Source organism: Sphaerodactylus townsendi, linkage group LG01 (assembly GCF_021028975.2).
Source record: "Sphaerodactylus townsendi isolate TG3544 linkage group LG01, MPM_Stown_v2.3, whole genome shotgun sequence".
Classification (NCBI taxonomy): domain Eukaryota; kingdom Metazoa; phylum Chordata; class Lepidosauria; order Squamata; family Sphaerodactylidae; genus Sphaerodactylus; species Sphaerodactylus townsendi.
In genome coordinates this window covers 128,518,458-128,540,673 of record NC_059425.1, presented here as the reverse complement: position 1 = coordinate 128,540,673, position 22,216 = coordinate 128,518,458, and the positions used below count along the sequence as shown (strand labels likewise).

The 22,216-nt window shown below is 43.5% G+C and overlaps 1 protein-coding gene across 2 annotated transcripts in view; it reads right to left on the bottom strand.

The window, feature by feature from the left end:
• FBXL4 (F-box and leucine rich repeat protein 4) overlaps window positions 1–15,604 on the bottom strand; it is a 44,531-nt gene extending 28,927 nt beyond the window's left edge. The window contains exons 1-3 of one of the 2 annotated variants that reach the window (XM_048494028.1): window positions 15,387–15,604; window positions 6,944–7,067; window positions 4,288–4,884 (exon numbers count right to left, since the gene is read on the bottom strand). In XM_048494028.1, coding sequence (XP_048349985.1) covers window positions 4,288–4,850 — 563 coding nt within the window. In that variant the 5' untranslated portion in view covers window positions 4,851–4,884; window positions 6,944–7,067; window positions 15,387–15,604. The remainder of the gene's footprint in view (window positions 1–4,287; window positions 4,885–6,943; window positions 7,068–15,386) is intronic. The other variant, XM_048494021.1, reaches the window with a different exon arrangement.
• Window positions 15,605–22,216: the final 6,612 nt, after the last annotated feature.

Here is a 22,216-nt window from a genome sequence, read left to right as displayed (position 1 = left end):
GTCTGTGTATTGCTTTGTTGTAGACTACACAAAGCACCCCGGTTCTTGTTTGGGGTTTTTTTGTTCCCAGAGCAGGGCTGGCCGGGTTGAGAAAGGGGGGAACTTAGCCCCTATTTTAGACTGGTGGTTGTAACAGAAGATCAGCTGCAGGGTGCGTGTTTTTGTCTTGTTTTGGGTGTCGCCCCCTGGGGCACTGCTATTTCCGCTGATCTGGTGTTTCTGTGTTGCAGAAAGGGCTGAGAAAGGAGGGCTCCAGGAAGGCTGCAGCTTGCTGCGTTAGGCGTTATTTATATGCACAGATCGCTGTGCATAGAGCCAGATCTCCTGCAATCCAGGGTGGAGGTTTGCAACCATCCAAGGCTGGAGTGCTGAGGAAGAGGGTGGAGGGAGGCCAGGTCGGCATGAGTTTGAGCGCCCGGAGTGGCGTGTGGCTGAGATCTTTGGGAGGTCGGCGGTGCTGGCTGCAGAGGACTATTCCGGCGAATCCCGTCCCATCTTGCCCATGTGATGGTTGCGATTGCTCTACTTTATCATTCCGTATACAACCCTCCACGCAACTTCCAGAGATGGCTTGTGGGGGGGAGGGGACTCCTCAAGAGTGTAGTGACTTCAACTTGATAGGAGGTAAGAAGCGTTTTTGGCCCTCCCGCAGCCAGTCAGTATGCTGTTAGCAAAGTATATTGGGGGGGAGGGGGAAAGAGAGAGACTTTTTGCAGCTCTGCTCATCTTTTTGAAAATGGATTTAATCCTTATCTGGGTTGACGGCTGTTTTTGTTGCTGTGGAATACAATTTGACAGTTCTGTGTGGATCTCCATGTGTGGTTTAGTGCACAGCCATGGAGATGTTGTGGTAGAGGCTATTTGTAGGCGCTTGGCTGTATGTGTGCGCACGCTTGTATGCAAAACACTCCAGACATGGTTTACAGCAAGTTGTGCAATACAACTGTGCCTGTTGCCCCCTCCCTCCCTGTCTGGGGAATCTGTAACTCGGGCTTATTTTTGGAGTAGGGCTTATATTTCAAGCATCCTCCAAAAATCCAGAAAAATCATGCTAGGGTTTATTTTGGGGATAGGTATTTTTGGGGAAACACAGTATTATTCTTTTCCTGGAAAAGATCATCTATAATGGCAGAAGGCTGCAAAAGAGGCCCAGTTTGGAAAAATTTTAAATAAAATTCCTCTACCTATCAGTAAGGCAGGCAGGCATGCAAAATGCAAACACTGCAACAAAGAAAGCAAGGCCTGTGGCCCAAATGAAACTGGAGATTGTTCACCACACAATAATTTTCATAATTATCTATGTATTTCTAGTAGTATAACCAAATCGGTATTTTTTTCTATAACTGTAAACATAATCTGACAAGTTATTAGTCTAAACGGTTGCAAATGTCAAGATTATACCAGAAAGAATGAATATTTATGTAGAAAATCATGATTTAAATCTAGTCCTACAGACTAGTGATTTAAATCGTGATTTAAATTGATTTGATGTAAATCAAATCCACCTTGCATTGTTTAAATAATGTGCACTATTTATCTCAGTTGTCGGCACAACTCTGCACAGTACACCATCATATTTAAGAAACAGAATCACCAGTTACATATCTGATTGAATTGAAAAAAAGTGGAACATGCTTTTTGAGGAAAGGGGAAGAAAGGCTAGGAACTAAAGGGACATATTTAAGGAGAGCTGGTACAAGGAGATGATAGGCTACACTGTGCAGTTATGAAGAGTAAAACCCTTCTTCCTAAGTCATAGGCACTCCAGCTACATTTCTCCTAGCTTCAGTTTTACTTTTTCTTAGGGTGGTGTTGGATACTATAGGATTGCCCACCCCACAAACCCCAGCATATCCCTACTCACTGAACAGTTATATTCAATGTGTGACACAATGTCATCATCTAGTAAGTGCCTGTGTGCCACTTTACTGATTGCTGCTTGGGGGAGCTGGGGAAACTTACAACATGACAACACCACATTATATAATAGTATCTTTAGATGTGCCAGGAGATAACAAGACTACTAATACTATTTTTAGCAGCTCCTTGTCATTCAGAAATCTAATTCTGCTACTACTTCCTCTAAATAGTACCATGATATTTTTAAAGGTTGGCATCAGTCAGTTTACATATTTAGGCTATATAGTACCAGTATGCTGCATAGAGAAGACTGTATGGTTGCTTATGTCTTTCCCTCTCCTTTCTTTTTTCAGCCATCATAAGAGTAGGTAACAAAATGGTAACAAAAACCTTGCAAACTATGTATATCGAAGGCTTTCACAGCCAGATTCAACTGGTTGTGGTAGGTTTTCTGGGCTGTGTGGCCGTGGTCTGGTGGATTTTGTTCCTAACCTTTTGCCTGCATCTGTGGCTGGCATCTCCAGAGGTGTATCACAGCGGGAAGTCGGTTACACACTGTGTCCAGTGAGAAGGGAATGTTTTAATGGGGTATATAATGTCCATGCCCCTGGGTGGGGAACCAATCAGTAAATGTTTGGGTGGAACTTGCAATGCAGAGGTGTGGTTGAGTGAACTGGAGGGGTTATCAGTCCAGGGAGTGATTTACATTTGCATGTTGCAGCTGTGCAAACAGCACCCCAGGGATGGTGTTTTTACCGTCTCTAGGGCGCTGTTTTTCAGCCGTGTGGAAATGGCCACAGATTCTCAAAAATACAAGAATGAGTTCCACAATTGCCTATTTCACTTAAAGGGATTATACATCAGTAATGCTTTCTGTTTTTATTTATTTATTTATTTAGTGGTGAAGGCGCAGCCAATTTATGGCAACCCTGTAGGGTTTTCAAGGGAAGAGATGTTCAGAGGTTGTTTGTCATCAGCGCCATGGCCCACATTCTCCCATTTGGATGGGGCTGCTCATCAGGTTAGCCTAGGCTGTCCAGGTCAGGGCACTGTTTTCTATCCATACATCCAATTCATTGTATACAACTGGCAGATTTAAACACATCAATATAAACATGACTTTTTAAAAAGGATCGAGCACTGAGGCCTAATTCAATGATTTACGGGTAGAATTCACTGTCAACGGATCAAGTGATAGCCATGAACTTAGATCTGATAAATGAATGATCCATCAATAACTACTAGTCATGATGGATAAATGAAACTTGAGTTCAAAGGCGGTATTACATCAATGCAGTTGCTAGGGGTCCATCACCAAAGAATGATCAAAAGTACACCTTTTTAGTACCCAGCGTGGGAGAAGATTTTGAATACCATAGAATCCTAGATCAGAAATTCTGATTTCAAACACTAATACAGGCACTCCAGTTTGTTATTTAATTGATATGAGAGACAGCTGTAAGGTTTTGAATCTACTCTAAGCTCTACATTTTCTTGTCTGAAACTAAAGTGTGCAGTTTATGCCTGTCCAGTGTTTCATGCTACAATCCTAAGTACTTACTGGGAAGTATGGCCACTGAATTTAAAGGGACTTTTTTGGAGAAATCATGCTTCAGATTATGCTGTTAATAACTATTAGTTCTTCATAATTGTCATCAAAGTCTTAGGGCACAATGGGCTCCCAAAAATCATGTGAATGTTTTAAAAGGCCAAGCACTATCCTGTCTAATTCAGGCAAAATTCTGGGTTCCCCCTGCTAACCTGTTGAAACTCTTCCATGAAAGCACATAACTAAATCATCACAGGCTGTCTCTTTGTAAAACAGGGGGTTTTAATACTGATAATTGGTGAGATACATTTTGATTAAATGAAAAAAGCAGCAGAGGAAAATGAAGAAAATGGCTAAAAAAGATGTACTTAGATCTGTTTCAAAATATTTGATTTATACTCCACCCCTCCCGATAAGTCGGACTCCCAAACACTTTTCCTGGAGGAAAGGTTGAAGGGCCGGTGGCATTTCAGTTTAGAAAAGAGATGACTAAGGGGGTCAGGATGGAGGTTTACAAAATTATCCATGGAGTAGAGAGAATGTGGACTGAGGAGAACTTTTGCTCTCTCCCCACATCTTTTGCATGCTGCTGGTAATTAGACTTCTGCTTCCATCATATATCATAATTTGTTATTACATCTGAATTTAAACTATAACTTGTTTTTTCCCCCAATAAATCAGGATTCCAAAGTAGAATAAAGCCTTCCGATTGAAGAATGTATAAAATGTTATATGACTAAGACAAAATATTTATAACCAAGAGAAAATATATATCTGTGTTTTGGAAAAATCAAGCAACTATCTGACTAAATGAACTTTTACAATATAGTTTAAGGTACCAAAGAAATGAAATGAAAATAAATTAGCTGAAATTTTACCTTACATCAGCAGGCCGATTTTGGGAATAAGGACTTGCAGAACATGCCAAAATCTTAACAACCGAACCAGGATGGTAAGTTTCCAGAACATGTATTGCTGTAGGATAAACTGGTTCCTCAAAAGCAAGCTCTACGAAGTCCTGACTATGGAAGTTAGATGGTGTTCTCTTAAAAGGTAATCGGGCACTAGGACATAATTCCCACCAAGTTCCATAAGTTCTAAATACAGCAGTCTGTGTAAAATCGCCAGAACTAGGGTACACGTTAGGAGCACCAGCCAAATTCCACATGGTGTATGACATACTGTTTTCACTACCATAGTGGGAACTAAAATCCAATACTTCTTTGGCATACTGGACTAATTCGACATTGATAGGCAAGGGCCTGTTTGATTCAATGGCTCTTCGATTGTTCATCAGTTCTCCTCTTGTTGCTGTTCTGGCTCGGCGCCGAAGATATATATAGTAAAACATGCTCAGAACTGTCAACATGCGAAGTGCTGGTGACATCCAGATATGTATTATGAAGTTGTTAATGGTCAGGTATCCTCTAGAGACATGCATTAACTCTTTGTGGGATGGTTTAAAAAACAGGAACCTGAATAAAAACAAAATAACAACACATGGTCAATACAGAAAACAATGTGAGAAACAAAGCTGCTTTTCCTTGTTGTAGCTGGTCAGCTTTAAGTTGACTCTATAATAGACAAATATAGGGTATCCCGTTTTAAAAAAACAGTACTAAAAGATACATCAAAGTACAGAATGTTACATATGACTTTAAAAGGCTTGCTGATAGAATGTAGCTACCACTTACCTGTCTCAAGGATAACTGTAAAAAAGTATTTAATTAATTTCAGCATGATAATGTTAAACGTTTAATTCAAAAATCTCCAACGCCTTTTGCAAAAAGTTTAGCTGTAGAACGCAAATGGAATGTTGGAAAACACTGCTAGAAAAAGAACCTTTTATACAAACATTAGGAAGCTAGTTATGCAGATGACATATTGTATTCTCTCCTACAAACCCACACCTCAACCATCACATGGACTAGCAAACCAATGCAAGCTAAAGGTCTAGCTAAATTTGCATAGATCAGGATTTCTGAAGTGCACATAATTCCCAATGTCAGTGACACAAAGAGGTAGTGCAAATCTTGTGGCGAATATTATCCAGCTTCAATCATTTGTATATGACTGCAGAAACAATTATCATACAGTAAGAAAGCAGATTCATTGACCTTCATTGACCCTTTTGCTGAAATAAACATCCTGCAGCAGAAATCAGCAAAACTTTCTCTCTGAACACATTGAGCACATTTCTGAACAATTACTATTTTACAATAAGGACAAGCAGAAAGTCTGTTTATAGGTAGAAAAGGGGCATTGGAGGGACCCAAAATGTCCCCAAATATTTTCCTAAAGCTTACACCCACATTTGTGATTTTGCATTTGTATCCAACACCAATCAGGTACTGTAGGAAACTATTTAAAATTATCATTCTCTTTTGTTCCTGAAAAAGTCACTATCACATAGAGTTTTTGTTTTGTTTTGCTGTCAAGTTGCATCTGGCTTATTGTGACCCCTTGCTGGGTTTTAAGGCAAGAGACGTTAAGTCGCCGCTTCATGACGGCCTCCCTATCCATCACGCCAAGAGTGCTGGCGGCATTCATGCAAGTTTTCTCCACCTCGCGATGCAAGCGCGCGGTAGCAGGCTGCCGTGAGGTCGGGCCAAGAGGAGAGGCAGCTCCGCGATCGAGCCGCCCGCTCCGCTCTACTCATGATGTCCTCGCCGTCAGCCTCGCGTTGGCCGCTGAGTTCGCTCACCATCGCTGCTCCCCTCCTCACCCCTGGAGGTCGGAGGACAGTGTGGGCGGGCTCCGGACGGCCAGCAGGCGCACGCACGATGACCATCGCGTGAGTAGTAACGGGAGGAGGGCTGCACGGCGCTCTTTCGCTCGGCGGGCGCAGTTCGCAGACCAAGGCCGCCGGGAAGACGCTTCTCCCCAACAACAACCCTCTTTAAAGGGTTGTTGTTTAGGGCAGCCTGACGCCGCCTCTGGGGAGTGGAAGCGCATTCAGGTCTCCGACTGCCGCATTAGCAGCAGCGGCGCTTCTGTGCGAACGTGGGCAGCCTGGGGGCTGCTTACCACCCCCAGTGTCAGTCGCTTTATGGGCCGTGCGGAAACGGCCTAAGAGATGGCTTGCCATTAACTGCCTCTCCATGTCAAGACCCTGGTATTCCTTGGAGGTCTCCCATCCAAATACTAGTCAGGGTTGACTCTGCTTAGCTTCTGAGATCTGACAAGCTCAGGCTAGCTTGGGCTATCCAGGTCAGGGAAACCAATAAAGGAATCCTTAAGTTGCATTATCTTCCATTTGCGACAGTTTTGTTTGCTCCCAGGAATGGCAACATGTAGCCAAATCCAACTGACTACATAACAGCATCAATTCTGGGTCAAACAGAAGAAATCACCAATTTGAAAGAATACAAATGCAGCCACAAACGCTGGATATAATGAAGATGCTAGGGTACTGCTACCACAAAGGAGATAGGACTACTGCCAATTTCACTGCCAGGGAAATATTGCTGGGGTTCAAAAGAAGCTCTTTGTTTTATCGTTTGGAAGGCAGAGAACAGTCCACTGGATACTCACTGTGAAAGGCCCTTCTCCTGGTAGTCTTGTGTGGGTGATTCCTCTACATTCTCAGCGAGGCAAGAAAAGTTTTATTGTCACTTCCTGTAGGAGCCTGGGCAGTCATCCTCTCCTCAGTAACCACCTGGCAAACCACAGAACATTAATATGGAACAGAAAGTAACACAAACATAACTGAAGGAAAACTAGGCTCAGATAAACAATACTGTAATAACAACCCATTTTGGAGACTAACGATGATCCAGGAAGGGCCAAGATGTCCTCCGAACCTACCAGGAGAAGGGCCCTTCACAGTGAGTATCCAATAGACTGTTCTCCTGGAGGCAGAGGACATCTTGTGTGGGTCCTCCCAGAGCAGTGTCCCCAAAAAACAGTTGAGATATCGCTAGCCTCCTATAATGTGTTCTAACACTCTTCTGCCGAAAACTGCTTCAGCAGAAGCTAAAGACTGCAATTTATAATGTCTTACGAAAGAAGAAACAGATGACCAAGTGGCTGCCCTACAAATTTCTTCAATGGAGACCTGGTTTCCTGGAAGGCTCAGATTTGTAGGCTGCACTGGCGCATGGAGAGCGCTGTGCGGGTCCCTGGTGTAATCGGAAGCCTGACAGCCTTTGAGTAGGCCTCTCATTATGCAGGCCTTTAGAGGAACTTCTATTGCTGCCTTTGGACATTTGACACCCTAAGTTTGGAGGGGCCATGTTGATAAACAGATTTCTGAGAATTTTACTGTAATAGATTCAGTTCGTACGATGAACGCATTAAGGGTGCGATGGACGTCTAAATTATGCCATAGTCTCTCTTTAGGGTGTGACGGATTGGGAACTATAATCTCTGGGCGCAGGTGGAGTTTCCAATTCACCTTTGGCAGGAAGGCAGGGTCGATTCGTAGGATTAACCTGTCCTTATGGAAAATACAGAAGTTAGAGTTCACAGAGAGTGCTCTTAGCTTCAATATTCTCCTCGCCGACATAACTGCCACCAAAAATAAGACCTTCATCCTCAGCCATCACAGGTGTATAGCTTGCACGGGCTTGAAAGGTGAGCGCATTAGAGCTGATAGAACTGAGTGTAGCCTCCACGATGAGAACCTGTGGCTCAACAGTAGTTGGGTCTCTGTTCCTATGGAAGACTGCTGCTGGGCAAAGTGCTAGCTTGAACATTATAAAGGCAGTGTAAAGAACTCTGTATGTATCTTTAGGCTTCTTACATATTGTAGTGCTTAGTCCTGTGCAGCTTTAGAACTTTGTATAGTGTTATAAGGCAACTATCAAGTAAAGCCTTCCTGTGTAAAGAACAACTTATGAAGTGTGTCTTATTCCTAAGAAGGTAAGAAGCTGCTGAGTGTAAGCAGTTGGACTACTAGACCTCCTTGTCTACTATGGGTAGCTCCGCTCTACTCTGCTGATAGAGACTCCCTGAAATAAGGGCCACACCGTGGTAAGGGCAACCACCTGGCTTTGGAGGGTCGCACTACGAAGTTCTGAGTTGAACCCATCCTGGAGGAACTCTAAGGTGGTGCTCCGGGAAGGAAACTCTGGGTTTAGCTGTTTTCTCTTGAACCAATGAAAGCCTTTCAGGAAGAGTTGTAGATATTGGTGGTGGATCAGCACTGAGAAGCTTAGATTGTAGTGGCCACCTTCTCTGAGTATCCTTTTCGTATCAGTCTGCTTCACTCAGGAGGTCAAACTGAACCACTCTGGGTTCGGATGCCAAATGGGTCCCTGGGACAGCAGGTCCAGGGATGTTGGGAGATGGAAGGGCAGTTCCACCAACATCTCCTGGATCACTGAGAACCACGCATGCCTTGGCCAGAATGGTGCCACCAAGATGACTGTTTCATTTTCTGCTGAGATCTTCCTCAGAAGTCTTGGGATCACTGGAAATGGCGAAAGGCATATAGGAGGAGGTGTGGCAAATGATCAGTGAGAGCATCCACAGCGCACACTCTCTGATACCTGGACATGAATGCCGGAAGTTGAAAATTCTCAGCCGACACGAAGAGGTCCAACTCTAGGGTGCTAAACTGCTGGAAGATCAACTGGAAGATGGAAGGTTTGAGTCTCCAGTCAGCCTCTAGTACCCTTTGTCGGCTCAACCAGTCCACTCTGGTGTTATGACGGCTTTGGATGTGTTCGACTTCTATGGATAGATGTTTCTCCACCCAGGATGGAGCCTTGAGGACCTGGACCCTCCCTGGTTGTTCAGGTACATGTTGGCTGATGTGTTGTCTGTCCAAACCAGGAGGGGCTGCAGATGGATTATTGGGTGGAAGTGCTGCAGACTGATTTCGTCTCCAACACATTGATTGGCATGAGGGCTTGTTCCAGAGACCACTTTCCCTGTACAAACTGATCGTGAAGGATGACTCCCAACCCTTGGATGCTGGCGTCTGTGAAGAGTTGGAGATGATCTTGATAAAGGTAAACCTTCATTTGGCTCCAGTTCTGGCGCGACATCCACCACTGAAGGCTATCACATAAGAATGCCGGCACCAAAAGGAGTTTGTTCCTCTTTTGCATGCTTTCCCCCTGAACGGGGCGCAGGAATTGTTGTAGTGGTCTGGCATGGAAACGGCCCCACTGAGTCTTGTCTATCACGGAGATGTAGAGCCCCATCCGGCTGGCCAGCTAAAGAAGCGAAATGCACTGGGTCGATAGAACTGTTCGTTGGAACTTTAATATCTTGTCCCTCTGGATAAATAAGGCATCCTTGGATGAGTCTATAACTGCGCCCAGATACTCCATACTCTGAGGTGGTACCAAAGTGCTTTTGTCTCAGTTGATTAGGAATCCATGCTGTTGGAGGACATGTTGGACTTGATCCATGTCTTGAAGGGTTTGTTCCTTGGACCTGGATCTGATCAGAAGGTCATCCAAGAAGGGATGGATGTGAATCCCCTGTTCCTGCAGACCTATAATTGGTGCTAGAAGAGCTTTGGAGAAGGCCCTTTGTGCTGTGGCAAGTCCGAAGGGAAGTGCACAAATCTGGAAGTGTTGGTTCTCGACTGCGAAACAAAGGTATCTTCGGTGGGCCAGATTGATGGGAATATGGAGATAGACCTCTGTCAGGTCCAGGAAGAAGGTCTCTTTAGGTTGCCAGGGCGAGTGCCTGCCATCCCCAGGAGCTCTCAGTAGCACCCAATGGGATCTAAAAATGGACCTGGGTGGTCCTGGAGGGCACTCCTACCTGACAAACTTGAGCACAGCCTTCTTTTTGCCTCGGGTCTCTACTAAGACCTATTCCAAATCCCTACCAAATAGTGTGCTCCCGTGGAAGGAGTAACCAGCTACCACCACCTTTGAGTGAGGATCTGCCTGCCAGGTGTGCATAGCCAAGCATTCCATTGAGTCACCACTATGGAGGCCATGGAACGCACCACTAGTATAAGAGCATGAGATGTTGCATTGGCTAGGAAGAAAGTCCCTAACAGGACCTGCTCGACACCCTCCCTGATCCCTGCTCTTCAGGAGAAAGCATTTCTAAGGCCGTTTCCGCACAGCCGCCATGCGCCCCCACGCCGCCAAGAGTTCTGCCGGCGTGGGCGCAGCCCGCTCGCGAAGACGCTAAGCGCGGCGGTAAAGCAGGCCAAGCCAGAGGCCTCTCGCAGGGAGAGGCGGCTCCTCAAGACGGAAGCCGCCGGGCTTTGAGCACTGCTGCCATCGCTGCTGAGCTGGGGCAGGGCCTCACCATCGCTGCCCCTCCGACCCCTGGAGGTCGGAGGACAGTGTGGGCGGGCTTCCACGGGCCAAAGCAGGCCACGCACGGAGACATCGTGGAGTGGGGTGGAGAAGGGAGACAGCGCCTCCTCGGGCGTAGCGCTGCTCCACCGGGCGCCATCTGAAGACGCTTCCCCAACAACAACCATTTAAAGGGTTGTTGTTTAGGGCGGCCTGACACCGCCCTGGGGGGGGAGCGCAGTCAGGTCGGCGCTGCTGCAACGTGCGAACGGCGGCCTGGGGGAGGCGTTTTTACCGCCCCCAGGCGGTCGTTTTTGGGCCGTGCAGAAACGGCCTAAGATTCTCCTGATCCACATTATTGCTCTGGCCACTGTGGATGATGCAGCGATGCTTTGATGGCTGAGGCCAGCCACTCATGGGATCTATGAAGGGCTGCATCTGAGTGTTTAACTAAAGGGTCCTTGATGTTACCTTCCCCATCTTTAGAGACCCCCACCCCCGAGTGCAGGACTGCCACGGGGGCATCAACTATGGGTATCTGTAGCACATGGTTGACATACTCATGGGACCACATAGAGCTTTTTGAAGGAAGGGGGAATACTTTTGCTGGAAGCTGGATTGATCCACTCCTTTCTGATACAGCGCTTGAAGCACTCAGGTGAAGGAAAAAAGTCCTTGCTGTTGTCCTCCTGAGGAAAGCAGTCCTTGTTACCCTTAGGGCTCCCCTTGATGGGTTTGGCAGAAGAGGCAGAAGGGATTGAAGGGTCCTCTGCAAGTCCCTGCAAGTCCAAGGCTGATATAGCCTTGGAGATGAGATATTGCAGTTCCTCTGGCCGAAAGAAGAGCAGGGATTGTTCTGATGTTTCCACTGTGTTGTCTTCCACAACAGAGAAGTGGTCATAATCACCTCTCTCTTCTCCCTCGCTAAGCTCTTCCTCCCCAGAAACCCTAGGGGATCCTGTTGTTGGAACCTATAATTATCCCTATGGGGGCTATTGGGGGATCTAGAGCGAGATCTAGGGAGATGGCTGGGGCACCTATGACATTCTCTGTCTTGATGGTATTGATACATTTCCTCCTTCACTGTCTGCCTAAAGAGCTCTGCTAAAGTGGCTGGGGAAGTGTTGTGCCATGAGTCCGGGTTACTCGCAAATAAGGCAGCCTGCGCCACCCGCTCTGAGGCTTTACTGCTTCCCCCTGCAGCCTCTCCATCTTGCCTGCTTTGAAGGAAGGCATCCCCCGTCTCTGTGGTCCAAATGATGGTGGGAGGTGAGGACAGGCACCACGGAGCCTTATGGGATGTCGGTGCTTACTGAGGAGAAGCCGTGTTCCGCTGTGCCCTGGGGGGATGCTGAGCTCCTTTCCTCTGAAATGTGGTGTTTCTTGGAATGCGGAACAGTGCTGCCAGTCCTATGGTCCGCTTGGTGGCTTGCAGACCAGGACTGAATTCCCTGCTTGCGGGGACCCTGCCAACTTCCCGAGTGGAGTCGGGCCTCTCTTGCCTTAGCAGCCTGTGTTCCCTTGGTGGCTGAGCAGCTGAAGCTCTCCTTGGGGGGAGAAAATGACCTGGCTATCATCTTGTAGGCATGTGGGGGGAAAGCATGGGAAAAACTGCTCTCCGGCCAGGGAGGCCTCACGGTAACAAAACATCCCCTTTCTCCCTGATCTCCCAGGGACAAGAGGGAGAAACAAATGGATAGGGGGGCACAAAGACAGGAGACAAGACAGGAAAGAAGAAGTTAACACTCTAGGGTTGCAGGAGCCTAGGCTAAACCATGCTCTCCCTACTGACGCAGGAAAAATACTGGGGAGAAGATGGTTGCCCAGGCTCCTACGGGAAGCAACGATAAAGCATTTCCTGTCTCCCTGAGAATGGGTAGAAGAATAACCCATACAAGATGTCCTCCGCCTCCAGGAGAACCAATACAGCAAATCACTGTTGGGCAGGAGGGATGGGGGGAGGAGAGAATGAGGCAGGTTTGCAGGATTTAAATATGAATTTCAAAACTATTCATTACCACCACCCATTTTTAAAACCAAGTATTTTAAAAATTGCTGTCAAGTTATATCCAGTAAGAAAAGCAAGTGCTGCTCAGCAGCTGAAACACACAACAATACTCCTTATAAAATAGTTTTAAATTGCTAAGAAAACTCTAAGTAGTAGGTATAAAAAAATGTTACCAACTGTTGGCTTTTCTGTTCTAACTTATTTATAAAATGTATATACCCCACACTTCTACTTATAAGCAGTCTGGGTAACTTTGATTATTTAAATCAATAAACAATATTTAAAATAAACATTAAAACAATAAACAACACAAAGTTAAATCAACAAGAACCCACAACAAACAACATCACCACCACAAAAAATTAAGAACTGACCAAAATGTCCAAAATATGCAAATATTATTAAATATTCCCAAAGTACACAGCAGTAACAGCCAATGAAAGAATAACTCCCCAAGGAAAATCTAGAAGAAAATCGTTCAGTACTGAAGAGATAGGAATCAGACTAGCCTTCCACAAAAAAAAAAATTACAAACAAGGCTCAGCATTTTCTAAAGCTATGTGAGATACCAAGTGTTCTCTTAGGCAAAATTTAGGTTAAACGAAATCTGAAATGAACACTGGTTGCTAGAAAAGGGTTGGTTGGTGGTTGGTATATAAGTAATACTGTTTGGAATGTACTAAGGTAAGAGAGCAAAGGAACATGAGAGCATCATGTTGTCTCACTAATGTACACTCAAGATCACTTAATGCAAATAGAGTTGCTTCCTGGTCTGTTCTTCCAACGACAGTCCCTATGCATTTTAATGGCCCATTCCTTAGGGTGACTTTAGATATAATTACCCCATTGCAAATTATCACTCATACATTTAAAAAATCATTTGTTCTCAAGATCAGGGTAACTAAAGAGTGATCAAAGGTTGGCTTAAAAAATATTTCCAAACCTAATGGGATCAAGCGAATGTCATTACTGACCACTGAGAGTTAGAATGGTGTAGTGGTTAAGAACAGTCAATTCTAACCTGCAGAACTAGGTTTGATTCCTCACTCTTCCACATGAACAGTGGACTCTAATCTGGTGAATCAGGGTTGCTTCCTCACTCCTACACATGAAGCCCGCTGGGTAGCCTTGGGCCACCCTTCTCTCAGAACTCTCTCATCCCCATCTACCACACAAGATATCTGTTGTGGGGAGGGGAAGGGAAGGCACTATAAGACTCCTTAAAGGTAGAGAAAAGCGGAGTATAAAAACCAACTCTTCTTGCACATAACCAGAAACAGGCTTAGGTAAATGTTAATTATTCCAAACTAATTAAATCATAGCCAACAGAAGTGTGTTATACATTATTATTATTGTTGTATGATACAGGAGTCTAATCTGCATCAGGAGAGTTTGTGTCAGGGATTGTAAACTATCACAAATGGTAGTTAGATAAAATAATCCAGAATACAATGAGGTGGAAGAAGAAATATTAGCTCCCATCTTGTAGAAGACTACTAAAACGGGAGTAGGATGGAAGGGTTTCAAATACACTACTTAACCATTGGAAGGGAAAGACATGACCAGGTCTAACTATTCTCCCCAAAACCACAAAGCACCTCCTATCAAAACCTATAATCATTACATAAAAGCACATCATAATTACACTGGTCTCTAAAAGCTAACGTATACTGTTAACTCAAAGGCATAATGTTGCAGCTGCAACACAGCTGAGTGCAATCCAGTGCAATCGCAGAACCAGAGGGAAGTTTGCAAACAGGGAATTCCTAACCCACGGACAATCTTAATAGAATTTTAATAGTCATCTATGTGGCCTTTTGATAACTAAAAGATGCTTTGGAAGCCAACTTTTGGTTGGAAAACAGAATAATTGAGAAGTAATGTGGTGTCGACCCCTGCACTGGACTAAAACTGGGAAGAGTTGAGTCAAAATCTTCATATAGCTGTAAAGGTTATTACGCAACCCTGGGGCAGTCACTCTTTCAGCTTACTTCACAAGTCTGTTGTGAGAAAATGGAAAGAAGAGCAAATCAGTTGTATTTAGGACTGCATTTGACTAATTCTGTTCTATTTACTGGCAGTCCTAATTGAGATTTTAAACTACCATATTTCTGTGTCTCTTGTGACCATTGTTTGATGTGTCTTGTAAACTGTTGTGAATGTGGCATGAAAGGCAACTAATACCTTTTAAAAATAATTTAAATAAATAAAACAACTGGTACTGCCATGAGAGGAGCACAGGATAAAAATGTGACAGCCAGAGATAATGAATAGCACAACTTTTTCTGACAGGCGTGGAGGAGATAAAGTTTGCCTTTAATGGGACATCACCATCACTACACAGATAGCAGTAACTATGTTTTATCAAGGACCACCAGACTTGGGCGAGGTGGGCAAGAGGGGCGGTCTAAGGGTGTTCTGGGCTGCTCTATTCTTTGCGGTAGGCTGAACCCAGTTATTTCCACACTTGGAGGACAACTGACACCCCTTCCCCCATAACCAGAAAGCAGAAGCGCAGGTTGTGAGCCTGCAGGCCCCTACTGAGCAGCCATCATCAACAGGCACTCGGCAGGCAAAGGCGTTGACAATAACGGGCGCGGGGTCACAGCAAGAGAGCGCGCGCGCGCGCACCTACGCTCAAGTTCTCAGCTATCAGGAGCAAACGGAATGTGGCAGCTACTCCGTCTCGCGCGCGCGCGCACGACCCTTCCTCCCGCCCTTCTTTCCCACTGCTGGATCAGAGGAGCCACTGTACCCGGGAGGAGCGAGCTGGGGCCTCGCGCTGACATCAAACCGCACGCGCTACATCACTCCAAACGGCCTCCGCGACGCACGCCGGGCTGCAGCCCCCCTCACAGTGAAAGGCAAAACGAGAGAGAAGGCGTGAGAGAAAACAGTCGCTTGGGTGGGCAGCGTACGAGAAAGGGCGAAAATAGTTCAATCCAACCCCTCCCTGGAGTAAAAGGTGGAGCTTATAACGTCAACCGTGCGTGAGGTCGCAGTAGTATTAAGGCGGTGCTTGGAGAGGTCAGGAAATCCTGGGCAGGAAACATGTTTTGGGAGATGAATTGGTTGTTGCTACAACAATTGGGGCTAGTGGAATCCGCGTTTGACAGCACCTGAATTAGGAGGCAAAACGTTGTTGAGCCAAAGTAAAATCCAGAAATAAAAGTCATAGAACGTAGAGAACTCGAAGGCTTCTGATCGTATTGTATTCCCTTGGGTTTAATGAGATTTGGTTCTAAACTGAACGGGTTACTTTGTTTGTTACTTTGTTTGTAGTGACCCTGCTCCTGGACAAAGTCTATCAGGAGGGCAGGTAAAAATGCAACGTTGCTCCCCCATCTTTCCTTGCAGTTTTATAAACTTACAAAACCCTAAGCCTAACAAACCCTAAGCCTTACAGAACAAGGCATGCAAACCATTCAATACAAAATGTAACAGTTAAGTATATATAAAATATGTAGTCAAAAATTCAGGGTTTCCAGATGGACAAAAATAGGGATTTAGGTTGCTCACTACCCCTCAGATGAGCCACCTCGCTAAGCCTTAATAATTGTACAATTTGCCATGCTTTAACTAATCTAACTTTTAATATTTAAATTTCCAGCATGTTTCCAATGCTTTGCTATTAACATCTCAGAAGTTGAACAGGATGAATCCTGGCAAGTATTTGGATGGGAGACCTCCAAGCAATACTAGGGGTGTGACGTGGAAGCAGGTAATGGCAAGCCACCTCGGAATATCTCTTGCCTTAAAACCCCCACCAGAGGTTGCCATAAATCAGAGGTGATTTAACAGCAAAAAAGTGCTAATATTAAGTCCAGATCCGTGTACAAATACCCTTTTTCATATAGTTATGCATTAAACCACCATCATGTTTTCTTGTGAATCAAAACAGACCTTCACAGATTTCAGCAGATTGAGGATAAAATGTTTTTAAACTAGCTCTGCAGTTTTTAACAGCAGCCCAACATGCAGCAACTCTGTAAATGAAATGTCTGTAGCAGTAAAAATTCAGCAAGGAACACTTGGAGAAAATGGTTAAAAGTGTTCAAATTTGGAATGGATCTAAACAACCAGGAGTGAAAGGAGATAAATAGCTGATAATGCTGTACTTCCTGTGATTGTACAAAAGCCCCCACAAAAGTTCATGCAGTGCAACCATAGGCAAGTTCTGTAGCGGTTTCCAGACTTCTGTATTTGCAAGAGGTTGCAAACCCCAACCAATGACTGGATTTCACTTTTCTCATGGAATTTTTAGTGCATGGTATGAACCTGTCCTTCAGCAACTTGAAGTTGCCTTCTGTAGGAGGAAGAACACCTTTAAATTGCATGTATTTACACCTTGCTATTGTCCCCACTGACGACCCAAAGCAGCTTATAATATAATTCTCCTCTCCTGTATTGGTCCTCACAATAACAACCGTGTGAGTTGCTTAGACAGAGTGACTGGGCCAAAGTCACCCAGCAACCTTTCATGACAAAGCGTGGAATTAAGCTTCAGTCTCCCAGATCCTAGATCAACATATTAACTATCACAGTGTACTGGCTCTCTTACTATCTCTTCAAGTCTCTTGTCATCATCAATCTCAGTCTGTAGCCTGCTGCTAATCAGTTTCCATCTCTAAAATAGGAATAACACTAAAATGAATTTTAGGGTGATGGGATTGTATTAATAAAGCTATAGATCATTTGTAAAGCTTCCTGTCTCACACCTGTCTGATAAGTTACAGTATTAATCAGCAGTATGTAACTTGTACAGTTAGAATCATATATGATCAGCCAAATAACTGCTTTATACAAATGGTGCTATTCTTAATTACACAACTTGATTAAAGCCAAAAGAATGTTCAGTTGTTGATTTGAATGGATGCAAAAGGAAAGTCCAAAACTATTTGACACATATAATAGGTACATGGAACATGAGCAGCATGAATCAAGAAGCTTGAAATCATAAAACAAGAAATGGAATGTTTAAACATTCCTGTCCTGGGAATGAGTGAACTAAAGCAGACTGGATTAGGACATTTTCAGTCAGAAAATTACAGAAAGTATTACTAAGGACATGAACACAGAAGAAACAATTGCTCTAATAGTGAGGTGAGATATAGCACAAACAATCAGGGGCTATAATGCAAATAGTCCAGGAAGAAATTGATTACACTCCTAAAAAGATGTGCTGATAGTCATAGATGACTAGACTGCAAAAGGGGAAAGCAAAGTAGTAACTATTGTCAGAAAAATTGAGCTAAGAGCATGAAATGAACCAGGAGAACAACTCAGATTTCTGTGAAGACAACAAGTTGTTCATTACAAACACGTTTCAAGCAACTAAACAGCTGATTGCATATGTGGACATCGCTGGATGTCCAATAGAGAAACGGAACAGATAGGAAGCAGAAAATGAAGAAGCTTTATTTTCTCTGCTAAAATAACACCAGGAGCTGCTTATAGTACAGACCATGAATTGTTAATATCGATAGAACCTGACAGGAAGCAGATTTTTACCATGTCCCAGTTCCCTGTGTTGCCAATCAAAGAATAATGTGATTTTTTAAAAAATGTTTCAAAATGCTACAGACCAGCAACATGCAACAAACAGCATGTCATGTAGGCACATGGAAACAGTTGTCAGTAATAAGTCCTCATCAGATAAATGGCTGCCTATTATTTCTTTGTCAAAAAAACTGTTGTTTAAAGTTTCAGCTTCAACAACACATTGGATAGCCATAGACATTTGTTAAGAATTCTAGCACAGAGGAAGTACTTGATACATAGAGCAACGCTGTGCTTTCTTTGCTTAATTTGTAGCCTTACTATAGTGGAGGCCTTCCACTGGCAAACTCTTGGATGTGGTGGTAGGATGGTTTTTTTTAAAGCAGTGACATCACCAATGTTGTTGTGTCACTTCTGCATTGTATGGTAAAACCATGGAATTTCCAGCAATTCCTAAAACTACAGTTGCTGATGTTACACCCCCAATATGCTGTACGCACTTTTTCCACATGTTGCCAGTCTTGAACCAAATCCTCCAGATTGTGTTTTAAGAGTCTACTATATTGGACTATGTACTCACCACAGTTTGCCTCCATACTGCTGTTTGTCAGAAGTACAGGAGCCTTGAGATGTCACGGACAATTCTGGTTATCTATGGAAATTTTATTTTCTCATAGTTTGCTCATCCTCACACTTGAGATAAAATTATAGTCATCCTTTCTTCTGACCAAGTTAATGAAATTCACTGCTGTTAAAACTGATGCTTATTTTTGCATCCATTATGCTTATATAGTACCAGAATGGATGTGTGTGTGTGTGTGTGTGTGTAAATATGTGTTTGTAGGTATGTATGTATGTATGTATGTATGTAAAATGGCATAAAAGAAATAAAAATGGGAAATTTGCTAATGAAAATTATTTTCCTGACTGATAATTAAAGAACAAAATATCATTTGTCAATACCTATACAATTATAAAATGTTCTTAGAGATTGGCTTGTGATTCATGCTGATTGCACCCAGTCAATTTACCACTATTTAATTTCTTTTAATCAAATCCTTACTCTGAATAGGTAACCACCTTTTAAAAGTTTTAATTCCAGTTCAACTGATATAATTACAATATGGTAGTTGTGTTTTGGTTTGTTCATTCTGGTTTTCACTTCTGGCTCAGTTTGATTCCCTGGTTTTCTGGTTTTGAAAAGCACCAGTCAGTCATAGTTACAAAAACTAGTGAGCAAGGCACTTGTTAACCTTTTAGTTTCTCTTTTCAACAGAGAAAATAATGGACTTTGGTTTACCATAGTTGAAAACCTGGCTCCATGTCCCCCTCCATATTCTCTGTATACAAATAAATATTACAAAAAAATAAAATGAACCTTCTTAAAATATAACTACATGGAATGTTTTCCCGTGGTAGATGATTGTTATAGCATATCTACAAAATTACCATTTCTATGAAACCTGAAGATACTGATGTGTTCAGAATGAGTTAAGCATGATTGAATTATGCACCATTAAGCCTGCATGTTCAGTGATTTTATCATTTGTGAATTGATTCCTGGTATGCTAATGAAGACCTATGTATAGTTTTCTTGATTAACTCATGGCTTAGAACTTGTTACTTTGAGCACTAAACAAGATTTAAGGATTTTTTGAGGTGTTGCATCTGATACCTCAATTATTCATCCTAGAAATTAATGTACAATTAGCATGTATTCCTGCTACCATAGAAATAAATGGTTATGTAAATTTGGGTGCCATTCCTGGAATAGTTCAGACTAATGAAAACTCTGATGTTAATATCTTTGCTTTGGATACAGTTTAGGTTGTTGTTTAGGTTGCTTTGGATACAGTTTAGGTTGTTTAAAGAATCTTTTTAGGTGATAAAATGTGCTTTTTTCTCCTTCTCACTTTTATTCAATTTTCCTGTCTGTTTCAGCACCTCAGCCAGTAGATGTTCTAACTATAGAGTTCAATTTGGCTTCCCTTCAAATGCAATATTTAGAGTGAAGCTAACTGGTGGGAATTTGCCTTCTTTCTCCTTGCTGTCATTAGGTATGTTGCAGCTTACCTATAAGGCTAGGCCCATGAAAGAGGTGTGAGCTTTTTGACATAAGTCAAAGAGTGATAGCATAAGGGCTCTTGGTACATGGGCCCTTTATTTTATTTATTTATTAGACTTAATATGCTGCCTGGGGCACACAGTCAAGACCCAGTCATTCCACACATAGATTAAAAGACATTCTGCCACCACAGGAAAATGAAAGAGACACCTGTCCCTCACCGGGAAACCAGAATCAGCACTATCTCAGAACAACCCCAGCTGGTCAGAACGAGCATCAAGTCAACCCAACAAAACTGTAACACTGGACTGATGCATGGCTTCTCAAATGTGAGGGGGTTGTTGGTGATGCTGGGGACAGTGTTTACCTGGGGCAGGATGTGTGATGAACAGAACATTCCAATGCAATCCAATATGGGGATGGGATCAACCAAATATGACTAGTATTTAGCAAAGATGCTCTCTGCCTATTTTACCTCCATAAAATCCTGAGAGATACAAGGGCACTGGTATCTTCCCAATGTTCATTAATATTGTGCAGTACCAAATTGGTGAGGCACAAGACTGCCTGGCTGTCTGGGTTGTTACACGGAGAGAAAACTGATTTCATTTTTAAGAGGTATGATTGGAAGAACATGTTTTGGTGTGTCTGTCCCAACTAACTCCATCTGTTTATGGAGTCCTGCACTAAGTCTGCACAGGTGACCAGAGAGGAGGGACAACTAATTATCCTCCATGATCCCTTCAACTTCCCAGAGACTCCCAGTGCAAATTATCATTTATATTGGTTGTGTGCTCCTGATGTTGGGGACTAGAGATAGTTCAGTCATACTGCTTGTTTATCAGCTGTCCAGTTCCACAGTAGGCATCTTGTCTGATTTGGCAGAAGTGAACTCAGGCAGGGTGTTGGAGACATCTAGATTGACTGTTCTGGTGGACTGAAATATTCATGGAAAGGATACATCACCTAGGCTGGCCCAAGTTTTTATAGTTTCTTTGACTTCCTTGGGCCTCTCTAAAACTGTGACAGCCCCAACACATGAAAAAGGCCACACCTTTGACTTTAATCTTTTGCACTGAGACTTTGAGGGAAGGTCTGGTTTTAGGGAAGGAGATTTAGCCTAAACCATAAACTGATTACTGTCAATTCAAGGCAAGCTCTGTACTGTGCAGGAAAAGGGACACAGTTAAATGGTCAGTCCACAAGAATCCAGAAGTGGGGATGATTTCAAATACATGCTGTTTTGAAACTGTAGTGAATGCTTGGAACATAAAGCATTTTGAAGCCATCAACAAGGTTGCCCCTTATTGGCTGCTTTTGTCCTTGGGGCAGAACCTAGCTTCTTGGTTTAACACAGAGTGGGGTGACCTGAAGACACCTAGAATGACTCTGGGTGAAAAACTCACATTGTACCTGAAAAAGAGTTCATGAAAAGATCTGCGAAGTGGAAGTGACACCAGCAAATATTACTTCGCTGTTACCATGGTGTCAGCTAATTCGCAACTATCACATGAACACACAAGAAGCTGGCTCATTGAATCAGACCCTGGGTCCATCAAGGTCAGTATTGTCTACTCAGACTGGCAGCAGTTCTCTAGTGTCTCAGGCAAAGGTCTTTCACATCACCTTTGGAGAGGAGAGGAGACGTCTGAGGGGGGAATATGATTGAAGTTATAAAATTATGAATGGGATAGAAAATGTCAACAGAGAGAAATTTTTCTCTCTCACAATATTAGAACCAGGGGGCATACACTGAAAATCCTGGGGGGAAGAATTAGGACTAATAAAAGGAAACATTTCTTCACGCAACGCGTGATTGGTGTTTGGAATATGCTGCCACAGGAGGTGGTGATGGCCACTAACCTGGATAGTTTTAAAAGGGGCTTGGACAGATTTATGGAGGAGAAGTCGATCTATCTTGATCCTCCTTGATCTGAGATTGCAAATGCCTTAGCAGACCAGGTGCTTGGGAGCAGCAGCAGCAGCAGCAGAAGGCCATTGCTTTCACTTCCTGAATTTGA